The sequence below is a fragment of the Mustela nivalis genome (assembly GCF_964662115.1).
Source record: "Mustela nivalis genome assembly, chromosome: 7".
In the NCBI taxonomy this organism is placed as follows: domain Eukaryota; kingdom Metazoa; phylum Chordata; class Mammalia; order Carnivora; family Mustelidae; genus Mustela; species Mustela nivalis.
The window spans coordinates 38146390-38160664 of NC_139026.1; the positions used below are offsets into that span (position 1 = coordinate 38146390).

A 14275-nucleotide genomic window follows, 5' to 3' on the forward strand; every position below is an offset into this window, starting at 1 on the left:
GTTTTTCAGGAAGAAGAGCATTAGTGGTATATAGAGAGTAGCAGATCCAGTTGGCAAAATGAACTGAGTCTATAGCATAGAGGAATTTGTATGCCTTGCTAAGGTTGACCTTTAGTGCTGATGCATTTTTAGGGAATGATCCTCACTCTGTATTTTAGGAAAACTATTCTTCACAGATTAGTATTATTGGCAGAAATTGGAAGTGGGGCAGACCTGAGAGAAATTGGAAAACAGAATTGGTAAGGCTTGGTTGTGATTCATTGGATATGCGTAGTGAGATAGGAGGAAAAATCAAAAGGTGGTGATAATGCCTGATAATAGCTAATGTTCATTGAGTGTTTGATATGTGCTAGTCACTGCTCTAAGTCCTTTAAGTATATAATTTCAGTTACCCTAAAAAGCACATGAAAATATGTTGTTTCCACCACCTCACAGGTCTATATGCACAATTACAAACCCCAAAAAGTTGGAAAAATGACAGACTAATTGTAAATTTGGGTATAGGCTCATTTGGCAGGAAACCATGACCTAAACTGATATAAGGCTATTTATAGTCTTTGTTTATCCCATTAATATATGTTCATTTTTTGTAAAAATATTAATTAATGTGTTTGGTTATAAAGTGCTGCCTCAGATTCAGTGGGGCTTTTACATAATCTGCAATATTATCTTCCTAAAATATGAAAAGTTTTGAAATTTGGCTTTGGATGAGTGATGGTTGACCTGTATGATAATTCTTTTACAGATGAGAAAACTTGAGTCAGAGTGATCACACAGAGTAAGTGGCAGAACTAGAATGTGAACCTAGTCAGTCTAACTTTTCAAGTCTGTCCTTTAAACCAGTACACTATTCTGCCCTCGTTTATCCTTTGTGATTAGCAAATGATGCGTTTAAACTTACCAAGAGACCTAAAGAGCAAGACTGGCGGAAGCATAGAAGAGACTGTAGTGGAATGTGGTTTTAAATATGCCTCTTTGAGGGTGCCTGGGTGGCTCAGTTGGTTAAGTGTCTACTTTTGGCTCAGGCCAAGAAACACCAGGGTCCTGGGATTGAGCCCTGCATTGGGCTCCCTGCTCAGTGGGGAGTCTGCTTCCCCCTCTCCTTCTGCCACCTGCTTATGCTCTTTCTCATGCTCTATCTCAAATAAATAAATAAATATTAAAAAAAAAAATAGGCCCTGTTTGAGATGCTAATGGATATGGTGCTGTAGGAAGCCAGGAATATATTGGATGTTTTTATAATGCATGTACTGGTTTTCATGAAGCCTAAGATGCCATTGTTGTAACACAGTGTGATTATTTTATATACCAACTAAAAAAAGGTTAAAAAATGAAACTGTGATACTGTGTATGTTTTTGTATGTGTGTTTAATCACCTAGATTTTGTTCACAACAGTATTATTTTCTATGGAATTTAGAGTGTAATTGATGCAGTGTTACTAAAGAATGTTCACTTATTGCCTTTGGGATTTTACTTTAAACCATTGGTATGCATTCTTCAAGTTTTGATTTCAATGCTTTCTTGATTTTACCAGAAAGTACCAACAAAAAGTTTCAGTTGACATCCAAGAAGACATTTTAAGTTCAACAAATAGGGTACCTGTTATGCACATAAGTTGACTGAAGTTAGAACAGTATGAATAGCTGTGACTAAGGTTACATGGGGACCGATAATCACAACCATATTGTGTCTGCCACCTGGCCAATAGCCATTGTAAGACATCATGGGTTGTAACATTGATTGTTCATAGAAGATTTCCATGATTTTAAAATGTGAAGGAAATGTACACTTCAGAATTGTGAGTAGGATTTTTGCCTTTGGGGATTAAAAGTTGCAATAATAAAGTAAGACAGTAGTGCATATAATTGATTTTAATAAACAAATATGCCTTTTCAGGAGTCAGTGCATCATCAAATAGGTGTAGAGTAATTGAGACAAACAGGGAATGAAAGAGAACCTTGAAGATTTCCTATATTTAAAGGTGGTTTTACAAAGAGAATAGAGGAATTTAAATACTTTTCCCACATTCTGATTTTTTTTTAAACACGTGATAATCCAGGTTCCTAGACAACTGGAAAATAGACCCCAGTTTCACAAATAGATTCATTTCTCTCACAGATATTCTTAGCCTGGTTTTTGCTATTGGCATAATTAATTATGTCTATGACAGTCGTGGAACCCTGATGTCAGGAATTAAGCAAAGTATTTGGCAAGGTATCAGGACTAACAGTTGACCTAACAAAATGATTTATATATGAAGATAATACTTTGCCTTTAGGGTTTTGACAAATTAAAAAAAACGGTTAAAATTGCCAATGTTCTAAACATTGAAATATGACATTAAAAATGAGGAAGAATTTCTGCTTTGGGGAAGATAGAGTAGACATGGCTTTCCCTATTCCTGCTAAGAACTAATAAAAACCCTGAATATTGCATATAAAACATAAGTTTCTGAGGGGTAGAAAAGGCATGATGGCTTGGCATCACAGGACCCACAGGAGAGCATTTCCTAGCTTTTCTTTTTCCTCATGTCTCTTTGAACTGAAAACATGGATAATCCAGAAGCACAAATGGGCACACCAAAAAAAGAAAAAGACCCAATGAAAGCCTAATCTCGTTAGCCAAGTACTGGGAGAGGGGTGCCCTCCCCAGTCTTTAAGCAAGGCAGAAAACTTAAAAATAATAATAACCACTCTGTTTAATCAGGCAAAGTCCACAGGGAAAACGAAGCTTAGTCTCACCCGTGCCTTCACCAGCAAAGACTGTGTAGGGAGTGTAGACCTTCACCCTTACCACGCTCTATTGAGGTGTGCCAATAGTCTTACCGCACTGATGTCAGATTAGGCCAGAGCTAGCCCAGACTTTAATCCTGGTCAAATGGTTAACTAGCCCTACCCCCACCTATAGTAGATACCAGCCAGCTACTACTACTCCTTCCTTGGGTAGAGAGTGAATACTTTCACCACCACCTACCAGTAAAGATGCCTTCCTCCCTCCCCTTATTGTCAGTGGAGGCCACATGGGGAGTAATAATGAAGCACTCATACCCTTCTTATCCAGGGAGATATCAGTGAAGGCTCATGGTAAACTAGAAGTAACAAGGAGCCACCACCCCATCTCTGGTGTCAGTGGAGCTGAGTGGGAAACCTAAACTTCTACCCCAACCTTGTGGTAATGATATGGCACCTCCACAGCTTCCTCTGCTATACCACAGCCAAACAAAGCCAGCTACCATAGAAGATTTAAGCAAGATCTACAGTCATTTAACATAAAACTCAAGAGTATCTAGATGTCAGTTGAAAATCAGTTGTCACACCGAGGAAATTCCCAAATTGAATGAAAAAAGACAATCAGTAGAGACCAACATGAGACTAACATAGAACTGCCAGAAATACTACTCTTAAAATTATCTGACAGATTATAGAGCAGCTATCATAAACATGTTTCAAAAGCAATTATAAGCATGCTTGAAACCAATGAAAAAATTGAAAGTCACAGCAAAAAGAAACTGTGCAAATAGCAGATACTAAGACAAATCAAATGGGAATGACCTGAAAAGTCTAATAACCAAAATAAAAATGGGTAGGCTCAAGAGTAGAATGGAGGGGATAGAAGAAAGAATTAGTGAACCGAAAAACAGATCAACGGAAATTACAAAATCTTAGCAACAGAGAGGAAATAAACTAAAATAAAATGAATAGACCCTTGGAGACTTAATGGGACTATAACAAGGAGCTGACATTTGTACCATTAGAGTCCCAGAAAAGAAGGAAGGCATGACTGGAAAAATACTTAATGAAACGATAAATGATGGTTAAGATACCAACCTACAGATTCAAAAAGCCTAGCAAATTCCAAACAGGAATAAAACAAAGCCCTCTGCACCAAGACATACAAACCTCTGAAAACTAAAGACAAAAGTCTTGAAGTAGAAAGAAAAACTATTTTAGGAAGGGAAATTCAAATGACACCAGATTTCTCATGGAGACCTGGAGAAAGTGGTATAACATTGATCAAGTGCTGAATAAAGAACTGCTGTTTTTAATAAAGCTGTTCAGAAGTTCCATGTCAGAGCTGTTGTTTGGATTCTTACAGCTGTTTTTAGCTGTTTTTCATCATGGTATAGAACTTCAGGAATGAAATAGCAAAGTGCATTCCCACTGAAGATGCATAAGGTTGTTTATACTTATTTTAAGATTTTTGTTGCTCAAAGACTACTAAAGGAAAATAGCATCTATTTCTTAAGTTAATAGTGTAATGTTCTACTTACTCATCTTTGAAAAGTTCAGGTAGTTCATAGTTCTGTGTCATTAGATGGCTTTGAGGAACTCATTTTGATTTTCAAGAAACAGCTATTCCAGTGGTATTCTTCTGACTTTATAATTTTAAAAAAATTATTGTAAAACCACACGAGACTAAATTTACCATTTTAATGATTTTTAAGTGTATAGTTCAGTGGTGTCAAATATATTCACATTGTTGTGCAGCAGATCTCTAGAGTTTTTTATCTTGTAGTACTGAAACTGTATGTGCTAAACACTAATTTCCCCTCTGTACCCTCAGCCATTGGTAACCAGCTTTCTATTTTATGTTTCTATGGTTTTGACAACTGTAGATACTTCGTAGAGTAGAATCATACAGTATTTGTCCTTTTGTAACAATCCTATATTGCTTAGCACATAATGACTTTGAGGTTTACTGTGTGACAGAATTTCCTTCCTTTTTAAGGCTATGTTGATTTTCTGGTCTTTCAAGATTCATTTTTGAATAAAAAAGTCAATATACATTAAGTTTGGACACTAAATATATTCAGCTCTTGCTGATGGAGTTTCTTCTTCCTTGTCTCTTTGATCACTGTGTGCTCATTAGCTTCTACTTTAAAGACAGTTTTTAAAAAGATCAAATTTTTTAAATAAGAACTATTTCCCTTTCTCTTCTATGGATTGGTTTTTGACAAAACTCATAAAACAAGACAATTGTTAGAGACTGTCAAAATTTATCTTCCAAATTCAATTAATGTTGAATAATTCTAACCCAGATAGATTCCTGCAAATTTATGTAACATATCATATCCAAGTTGCAACTAACTTGGTTAAGAATTTTACACTTTTTGTTAGATTTTTAAATTAGGACATGTGCAAATAATTTTTTAAAGGTCCATTTGGATCATGTCTTGATTTTGAGGTCTATTCAGTTAATTTGTCCAAATTTATTTATTGACTCAAGGTGCTAGATTATTATAAATCTCAGTGAATCTGGCAGTTTTTCACTTCTTTTGGTTTTTTTTTAATTTTTTATTTTTTATAAACATACATTTTTATCCCCAGGGGTACAGGTCTGTGAATCGCTAGGTTTACACACTACACAGCACTCACCATAGCACATACCCTCCCCAATGTCCATAACCCCACCCTCCTTCTCCCAACCCCCCCTCCCCCCAGCAACCCTCAGTTTTGTGAGATTAAGAGTCACTTCTGGTTTGTCTCCCTCCCAATCCCATCTTGTTTCATTTATTCTTCTCCTACCCCCTTAACCCCCATGTTTCATCACCACTTTTTCATATCAGGGAGATCATATGATAGTTGTCTTTCTCTGCTTGACTTATTTCGCTAAGCATGATACCCTCTAGTTCCATCCACGTTGTCACAAATGGCAAGATTTCATTTCTTTTGATGGCTACATAGTATTCCATTGTGTATATATACCACATCTTCTTTATCCATTCATCTGTTCTTTCCATAGTTTGGCTATTGTGGACATTGCTGCTATAAACATTCGGGTGCATGTGCACCTTCGGATCACTATGTTTGTATCTTTAGGGTAAATACCCAGTAGTGCAATTGCTGGGTCATAAGGCAGTTCTATTTCAACATTTTGAGGAACCTCCATGCTGTTTTCCAGAGTGGTTGCACCAGCTTGCATTCCCACCAACAGTGTAGGAGGTTTCCCCTTTCTCCACATCTTAGCCAGCATCTGTCATTTCCTGACTTGTTAATTTTAGCCCTTCTGACTGGTGTGAGGTAATAACTCATTGTGGTTTTGATTTGTATTTCCCTGATGCTGAGTGATGTGGAGCACTTTTTCAGGTGTCTGTTGGCCATCTGGATGTCTTCTTTGCGGAAATGTCTGTTCATGTCCTCTGCCCATTTCTTGATTGGATTATTTGTTCTTTGGCTGTTGAGTTTGCTAAGTTCTAAGATTTTAGACACTAGTCCTTTATCTGATAGGTCGTTTGCAAATATCTTCTCCCATTCTGTCAGTTGTCTTTTGATTTTGTTAACTGTTTCCTTTGCTGTGCAAAAACTTTTGATCTTGATAAAATCCCAGTAGTTCATTTTTGCCCTTGGTTCTCTTGCCTTTGGTGATGTTCCTAGGAAGATGTTGCTGCGGCTGAGGTCAAAGAGCTTGCTGCCTGTGTTCTCAAGGATTTTGATGGACTCCTTTCTCACATTGAGGTCTTTCATCCATTTTGAGTCTATTTTTGTGTGTGGTATAAGGAAATGGTCCAATTTCATTTTTCTGCATGTGGCTGTCCAATTTTCCCAGCACCATTTATTGAAGAGGCTGTCTTTTTTCCATTGGACATTCTTTCCTGCTTTGTCGAAGATTAGTTAACCATAGAGTTGAGGGTCTATTTCTGGGCTCTCTATTCTGTTCCATTGATCTATGTGTCTGTTTTGTGCCAGTACCATGCTGTCTTGATGATGACAGCTTTGTAATAGAGCTTGAAGTCCGGAATTGTGATGCCACCAACTTTGGCTTTCTTTTTCAATATTCCTTTGGCTATTCGAGGTCTTTTCTGGTTCCATATAAATTTTTGGATTATTTGTTCCATTTCTTTGAAAAAGATGGATGGTACTTTGATAGGAATTGCATTAAATGTATAGATTGCTTTAGGTAGCATAGACATTTTCACAATATTTATTCTTCTAATCCAGGAGCATAGAACATTTTTCCATTTCTTTGTGTCTTCCTCAATTTCTTTCATGAGTACTTTATAGTTTTCTGAGTGTAGATTCTTTGGTTGGGTTTATTCCTAGGTATCTTATGGTTTTGGGTGCAATTGTAAATGGGACTGACTCCTTAATTTCTCTTTCTTCTGTCTTGTTGGTGTAGAGAAATAACATTTTTCATTTTTACAGTTTATTAAGAAGCTCATCATTTATAGGTATCTTCTATGTTGGCTTCATTTGTATCGCTTGAGGAAATCATTAACCATTGTTAAGGCAATAAAACCTGCTTTAAAAAAAAAAAAACACTCTAAAGCATTTAAAAAAAAAAAACTACTCATCTAAGAAACAGCCCAATCTTCTGACTTTCAATTTGGGATATCCTATATGAAATTTTTTCTTTCCAAGTGATCTTAAATATGTTTCCTAATTAGCAGTCACATGAGCTGCTTATAATACTCTCGTGCTTTTTTTGTTCTGAAGGAAATATAGCCTTCTGTTTTCAGTATCTGGAGGGCCCCTCAAAGTAAAATTCTGGTATTCCAGAAAATCTGTGCTACTTTATTTCACCTTATCTTAAACATTGCTTTCTAACTGTGATGATTTTGCATGATGGGCTAAAAGATAAAATTTTATTTATAGACATTAACTTATTTAAATCTCACACATTTACCTATAGACTAGGCTTCCAATGTTCTAATGAATGTCACACAGCTGTCAAGAGGGTGAGTTGGGAGCCTGACTCAAAGTCTACAGAACCCAGATGTTTGTGCTGTTTTTCACACAGCCAGTCTTTGAATGGTTTTTTGAGGTTATTCATTGTAGCGCAGAATTAATGCCATGGTATTTTATTTCTTTATTTTTTTAAATCATTTGTTTATTTTTTTAAAAGGATTTTATGTATTTATTTGGCACAGAGAGAGAGAGATTACAAAAAGGCAGAGAGGCAGGCTGGGGTGTTGGTGTGGAGGGAGCAGGCTCCTCCCTGAGCAGAGAGCCCGATTTGGGGCTTGATCCCAGGACCCTGAGATCATGACATGAGCCAAAGGCAGAGGCTTAATCCACTGAGCCACCCAGTCTCCCCTTTATACATCTTTTTTTTTTTTTTTAAAGATTTTATTTTATTTATTTGACAGACAGAGATTACAAGTAGGCAGAGAGGCAAGCAGAGAGGAGGAAGCAGACTCCCTGCTGAGCAGAGAGCCTGATGCGGGGCTCGATCCCAGGACACTGGGATCATGACCTGAGCCGAAGGCAGAGGCCTTAACCCACTGAGCCACCCAGGCGCCCCACATCTTTTTTTTTTTTTAATTGTATTTGCAAATGATAGTCCTGGAGTACAGGTGATTTTGTGAATTATATGAGTACGTATATATATATATATATACCTTAACTTTTGGCTCAGGAATTACTCCAGGCTCTGTTTCCTGCCAGTAGTTTTAGGACTTTATTCTTGTTAGTTTCTCTTAAGATCCTTCCTGTTTATATAAATTTTGGATTGTCTGTATTTGGCTTCAACCTGGTATTTCCTTGAGACTCTGCTTCCCATGTAGCTCCCCCTGCTGCAAGCACTGAAGCTACTCTGAGGTACTCCTTTAATTCTCAAGTCTTTATATCCTATGAATGATTTCTACCTAAGCAAAATAGAAAAGTTTTTTTTTTTAAGTGCAGTTACAGTATGGTAGAAATATTTGTAGCATAGCTATTAGTCAGATGTAGGAAATAACTTCATTTTCTCTATATCATTAATTAGTGCCACCATTCATCTATCACATCATACAAGTCAAGAACTTTGATTTATCCTAGATACCTTCCTCACCCTCACTTTTCATATCCAGCTGATTTCCCAGTATCTCCTTGGGTATCTCTGGAATTCATTCATTTCTTCCATAATTTCAAGCTTCCAACATAATTTTTTTTTTACTACTGCAGTAGCTCCTTAACTGATCTGTCTACTTTCTTTGTACATTCTGATTTATTTTCCATACTGCACAAAGTGATCTTTTTGAAACATTCCTGATCATATAACATCTCAGAAAAGTAGGCACTGACCGGGGGGAGGGGATTAAAAGAGACAGATATACATAGAGATTTATCAGTTCTTTCAGGAAAATGAACGAGGCCCTTGTGGGCCATACATCCTTAACTATCACCGGGTATAAAGTACCTTTTGTTCTTTCTTACCTGGAACACACTTTTCCTTCCATTGTCTTTGTTAGTACCTACATATTCTTCAGAGAACACTTTTCCTGACCTAACTGAATTAAATTATCCTATTATTTACTTGTAGAGACCCCAAAATTCTCTGTTGTAAGACTTACAAAGTTTTACAATAATCTTAACTCTGAATAATTTCTTTTACTAGACTATAAACTCTCTGAGGGAAAGTTCTTTGTTTGTTTTGCTTACAATTGTATTATTCCTGGCATGTAACATAGTACTAGGTACATACTAGATACCTGTCTTAGCTTTGGCTGGGATAACAAAATGCCATAAACTGGGCAGCTTAAACAACAGGCATTTGTTTCTCATAGCTCTGGAGACTCAGGAATGAAAGGGCCAAGGTGCTGGCCAATTCTGTATCTGGCAAGGGCCCTTTTCCTGGCTTGCAGATAGCTGCCATCTTGTTGTGTGTCCTCTGGCAGAAAGACAGTGAGCTCTAGTGTCTCCCTCTTCTGTAAGAGCAGTAATCCCATCATGGGTGCATCACCCATGGGTGATGAGCGATTTCATCTAAGCCTAATTACTGACCAAAAGTCCCACCGCCTAATACCATCACATTGGAGGTTATGATTTCAACATGAAATTTGGGGATACAAACATTCAGTCCATAAAAACATCCCATAAATATTTGTTAAATTAATGAACACATTCGAAGTACTAGCAAAAGATGTAAATAAGTTCACAAGAGGTGAAAATACAAATGCCAGTACACATATCCAAATATTTTCAGCCTCTTGTGTGATCAGGAAATAAAGTTTTATCCCCATCATGTTGGGAAAATATTTAAAGATTGATAATGTCAATTGTTCATTTAAGAACATGGCTACTAGGAGATGGTCTGAAATGATAGTATGATTTAGCCATACTATGGAATATTTTTCAACTATTATAATGCATTGCATTCCTGTACATTGAAAATAATTTCATTAATTTTTTTTTTCAAAAAAGAACATCAAAAGTGACTGTACATATGTTTATATACATGCATACAAATTCATAGAAAGTTATAAGAAAATATTGTTGGTATTTTTATCTCTGATGAGGGAACATAATAGTACAGGATAGATATAAAGGTGTTCTTGTTTTTTCTTTTTTTTAAACTCTGGGCATTTTTACTATTTTTATAATGAGATATTTTTATGAAGTCTATAAAAATATATATATGAATAAGAGTTTAAGTTGGTTAGGGACATAGAGGGTAAAAAGTCCGTTCTTTACATATACAAAAGTAAAATCAGGGATGCCAAAGGAGCATGGGTTAGTCTGGCACTGTAAGCATAGTTCTCTATTGTTGGAGCCCAAAGTGTGGTACAAGACAGAAGAAAAATGAGGCTGAAAAAGAAGACAAAACCAGCTTATTGAGGGCCAGGTATGTTTTCTCTTAGTATAGTACAACCATGCAAAGATTTTTAAGTGGGAAATTAACTCCAGTCATTTTATGTATGTATTTATTTATTTATTTTATTTATTTTTTTTTTTACTCCAGTCATTTTAAAAGGAGATTCTGGGAGATGTTTAATTAATGCAGTGAAAAGAGATTCCCACCTTTTTGTATCTAGATCCCTTTGTCAAGTTTGGTGAAACCTTTGGATACTTTCTCAGGATTGTTATTTTGAATGTAGAAAATAAAATACAAAGTGTTTAAGAAAAAAAAAAAAGTTCTGTTGGGTTTCATTTTTCAAAATATTAGGAAAACACATTTATGGTATAGTTATATACGTGCTTCTTTAGTAACACATTAAATAAGGAAACCTAATAGTTGATCGAACAGTTACTTTAATTTCAAAGTAGTGATGATCATAAACAGTATTTTAAGATATCTGCATCAGTTGAATGGCCTTCTGACTTTAGTCCATCAAACCCCAGTTAAGAACAGTTGCATATGGGGCACCTGGTGGCTCAATTGTTTGAGCGTCTGACTTTGACTTTGGCTCAGGTCATGATTTTAGGGTCCTGGGATTGAGCCCCACATTGGGCTCCAAGCTCAGCGGCATGTTTGCTTAAGGATTCTCTCTCCCTCTGTAGCCCCACTGCTCGGGTGCACATTCTCTCTTTCTCTCTCTCTCTCTCAAATAAATAAATCCTTTAAAAAAAAAAAAAAAAACTATTGCAGATGACAGACTGGGAGCATGGAGATCAGTTAGAAAACCAGTCAATACGAAGATAATGAAAAATATTGGTGGAGGCGATTTGAAATGATCCTATGGAAGACTTTCTAATTATCATTACATAATATTTTTGTATTAGTAAGGCAGTGTTTGTACATTATAGAAAAATTAGGACATATAAGAAAACATGCCCTACTTTTTGAAAACTTAATGCATCTATCCTTGGTTTTTAGTGTTGCTAAAAACATTAGTGTTTTTAGTATGCTTTTAGTCTTAATGATACTGTCATTGCTTAACTGTCTTCCTTTCCCTTTTACAGATTTTTAATTGGTCAGGGAGCACATGTAGGAGCTGTCAACAGTGAAGGAGACACACCATTAGATATTGCTGAGGAGGAAGCAATGGAAGAGCTACTTCAAAATGAAGTTAATCGGCAAGGTAATGTAAAAGCAACCTAAATGAAAGAAATGTTTAAAACTGTTTTAGAAAGAATATGATACTTGACTTTTTCAATAAAATAATCATTGGTACTAAACGGGAAATCATAATTTGAGTGGAAAATAACACCTTCTATAATAGTATGTGTGTATATGTCTGTTTGAAAAAAATACATGATTCTCAATTCTGCATCTTTTTAGTATTTTTAAAATTGAAAGAAGTATCATAAATTGTAGGATCAGACATAAAATTATGTGGTAATAAAAGCTTTGGAGAGAAAATAGGCAAAGAGGTTAGAGAAGTGGACAGGATGAATGAAACACGTTGCAAATTTAAATAGAGCGGTAGTGGGTATTTAAGCTAAGATCTGAATGACGCGAGAGGATTAATCATTCATCTGGGGAAAGAACATACCAGACAGGGAGCTACAAGTGCAAAGATAGGAGCTTGCAGGGTTTATTGGGAAAAGCAGCAAGTAGACTAGTATTACTAAAGTATGTGGAACAAAGAAGAGGCTGGGGGAAGATGATGTCACAGAGGTAACAGTGAACCATGCCAAATCAAGGCCTTGTTGGAACAGCTTTGGTTTTTAGGCAGAGCGAAGTAGGGAGCCAGTGGAGTAATTGAGGTAGAGTAACACGATCTAACTTAAAAGGCTGTGGCTGTTGTGTTGAGAGTGGATTGTAGGAAAGTAAGGGCAGAAGTAGGTGGTAGTGGACAAGCTGATGAGAAAAGGTTGGATTTTAGATGTATTTTGAAGGTTTGGTCAAGAGGATTATTGAGTGATTAAGTGTAGAGTATGCAGGAAAGAAGATATAAATGAGCTATGAATATTTTGGGAAAAGTAAGCTTTGTGGGGAAAGTTCAGGGATTTATTTTAAGATATGTCAAGTTTGTTTTGCTGATTAGATATTTAAGCAGTTGAATCTGTGAGCCAAGAAAGGTATAGGCTAGAGATACAATTTTGAGAGATATCAGTGATTGTTTATGGGTAGAGTTTTGTTTAGGAGCAATGAGTATTCTAAACTGATTATGGTAATATTAGTTTCACAACTCTGCAAATAAATTAAAAACCACTGAACTGTATACTGTAAATGTATATGAATTGTATCTTGAGACATACATAATACATAATATGTTTGTATTATATTATATATATAATATCTTTATATAATAAAATCTAGCAGTTCTTTTTTGGAGGCACATACTCCAAAGGATTTCAAAAAATAATTTGTATACCCATGTTTATAAGAGCTTTATTCACATAAGCAAAAGATTGAGGTAAACCAAGTATCGTCAGTGGATGAGTGAATAAACATATGTGGTATTTACATACAGTGGACAATATATTATTCAGCATTAAAATGGAAATTCTGACACATACTGTAGCATGGCTGAACCTTGGGGACATTCTGGTAAATAAAATAAGACAGTCACAAAAAGACAAATACTGTATGATTTCATTTACATGAAATACTTCAAGAATCAGATTAATAGAGAAAATAAGTGGAATGATGGTTGTCAGGAGGTGGGAATTTTCATTAAGAATTTTCCTAACCCCAGAATTCTTAATGACTAAGTGCTGAAAAAAAAATCTAAGGAGTGCCTGGATGGCTCATTTGGTTGTGTCTGACCCTGGATTTTGGCTCAGGTCATGATCTCAGGGTTGTGAGATTGAGCCCCATTTTGGGGTTCCATGCTAAGCTTGAAGCCTGCTTAAGATTCTCTCTCTTCTCTTCCCCATCCCCTCCCCAATATGTGCATGCTCCCTCTCTTTCTCTCACTCTCAAAAAAAGATATAAAAAAAATAAAATAATAATGATAATCTTAAGACACTGGAGCTGAGAAGATATTTAAGTGCCTAAATTGAGTTGAGACATTGTTAACAGATAGTTGAAGGTCCCTGAAGCCCAGGAGAAATGGCATACATTAGAAAAGTAGTTAAAAACTGGAGCTTGGATAAGTACACAGAAGAGCTTTTAACAGGAATGTTCTGAGCAGGCATTTTGTTTCTTTCTTTTTTTTTTTTTTAAAGATTTTATTTATTTATTTGACAGAGAGAAATCACAAGTAGATGGAGAGGCAGGCAGAGAGAGAGAGAGGGAAGCAGGCTCCCTGCTGAGCAGAGAGCCCGATGCGGGGCTCCATCCCAGGACCCTGAGATCGTGACCTGAGCCGAAGGCAGTGGCTTAACCCACTGAGACACCCAGGCGCCCCAGGCATTTTGAAATAATGGGATATTCAAGACCCGAGGAGGCTGGAAGAATAGATACAAAGCATCATAACTTAGAAAGAAGACTGCTTTATCTGCCTATATTTTGCTCTGATGAATGCCTAGATAGATACCTAACCATTTCCTGTTAAACACTAGTTAAATCTTCCTATAAGTCTAATATTAGCAATTATTATATGCTATGAAGGGCATGGAAATGTACTAAAAATTCTTGCCTTTGGTTTCCTTGTATGTAAAGGAAGCTTTTTGCAAGACTGATCTTAACTGTATGATTGGTTTGGTATTAGTTAGTATCCCAGCAAATGCTCTGAGTGCTGGGTAT

The 14275-nt window shown here is 36.2% G+C and overlaps 1 protein-coding gene across 4 annotated transcripts in view; it reads left to right on the top strand.

The window, feature by feature from the left end:
• Window positions 1–14275, top strand: part of PPP1R12A (protein phosphatase 1 regulatory subunit 12A) — a 141915-nt gene that overhangs the window by 55274 nt on the left and 72366 nt on the right. For all 4 annotated transcript variants that reach the window (XM_082742788.1, XM_082742791.1, XM_082742790.1 and 1 more), the window contains exon 3: window positions 11602–11720. In XM_082742788.1, coding sequence (XP_082598914.1) covers window positions 11602–11720 — 119 coding nt within the window. The remainder of the gene's footprint in view (window positions 1–11601; window positions 11721–14275) is intronic.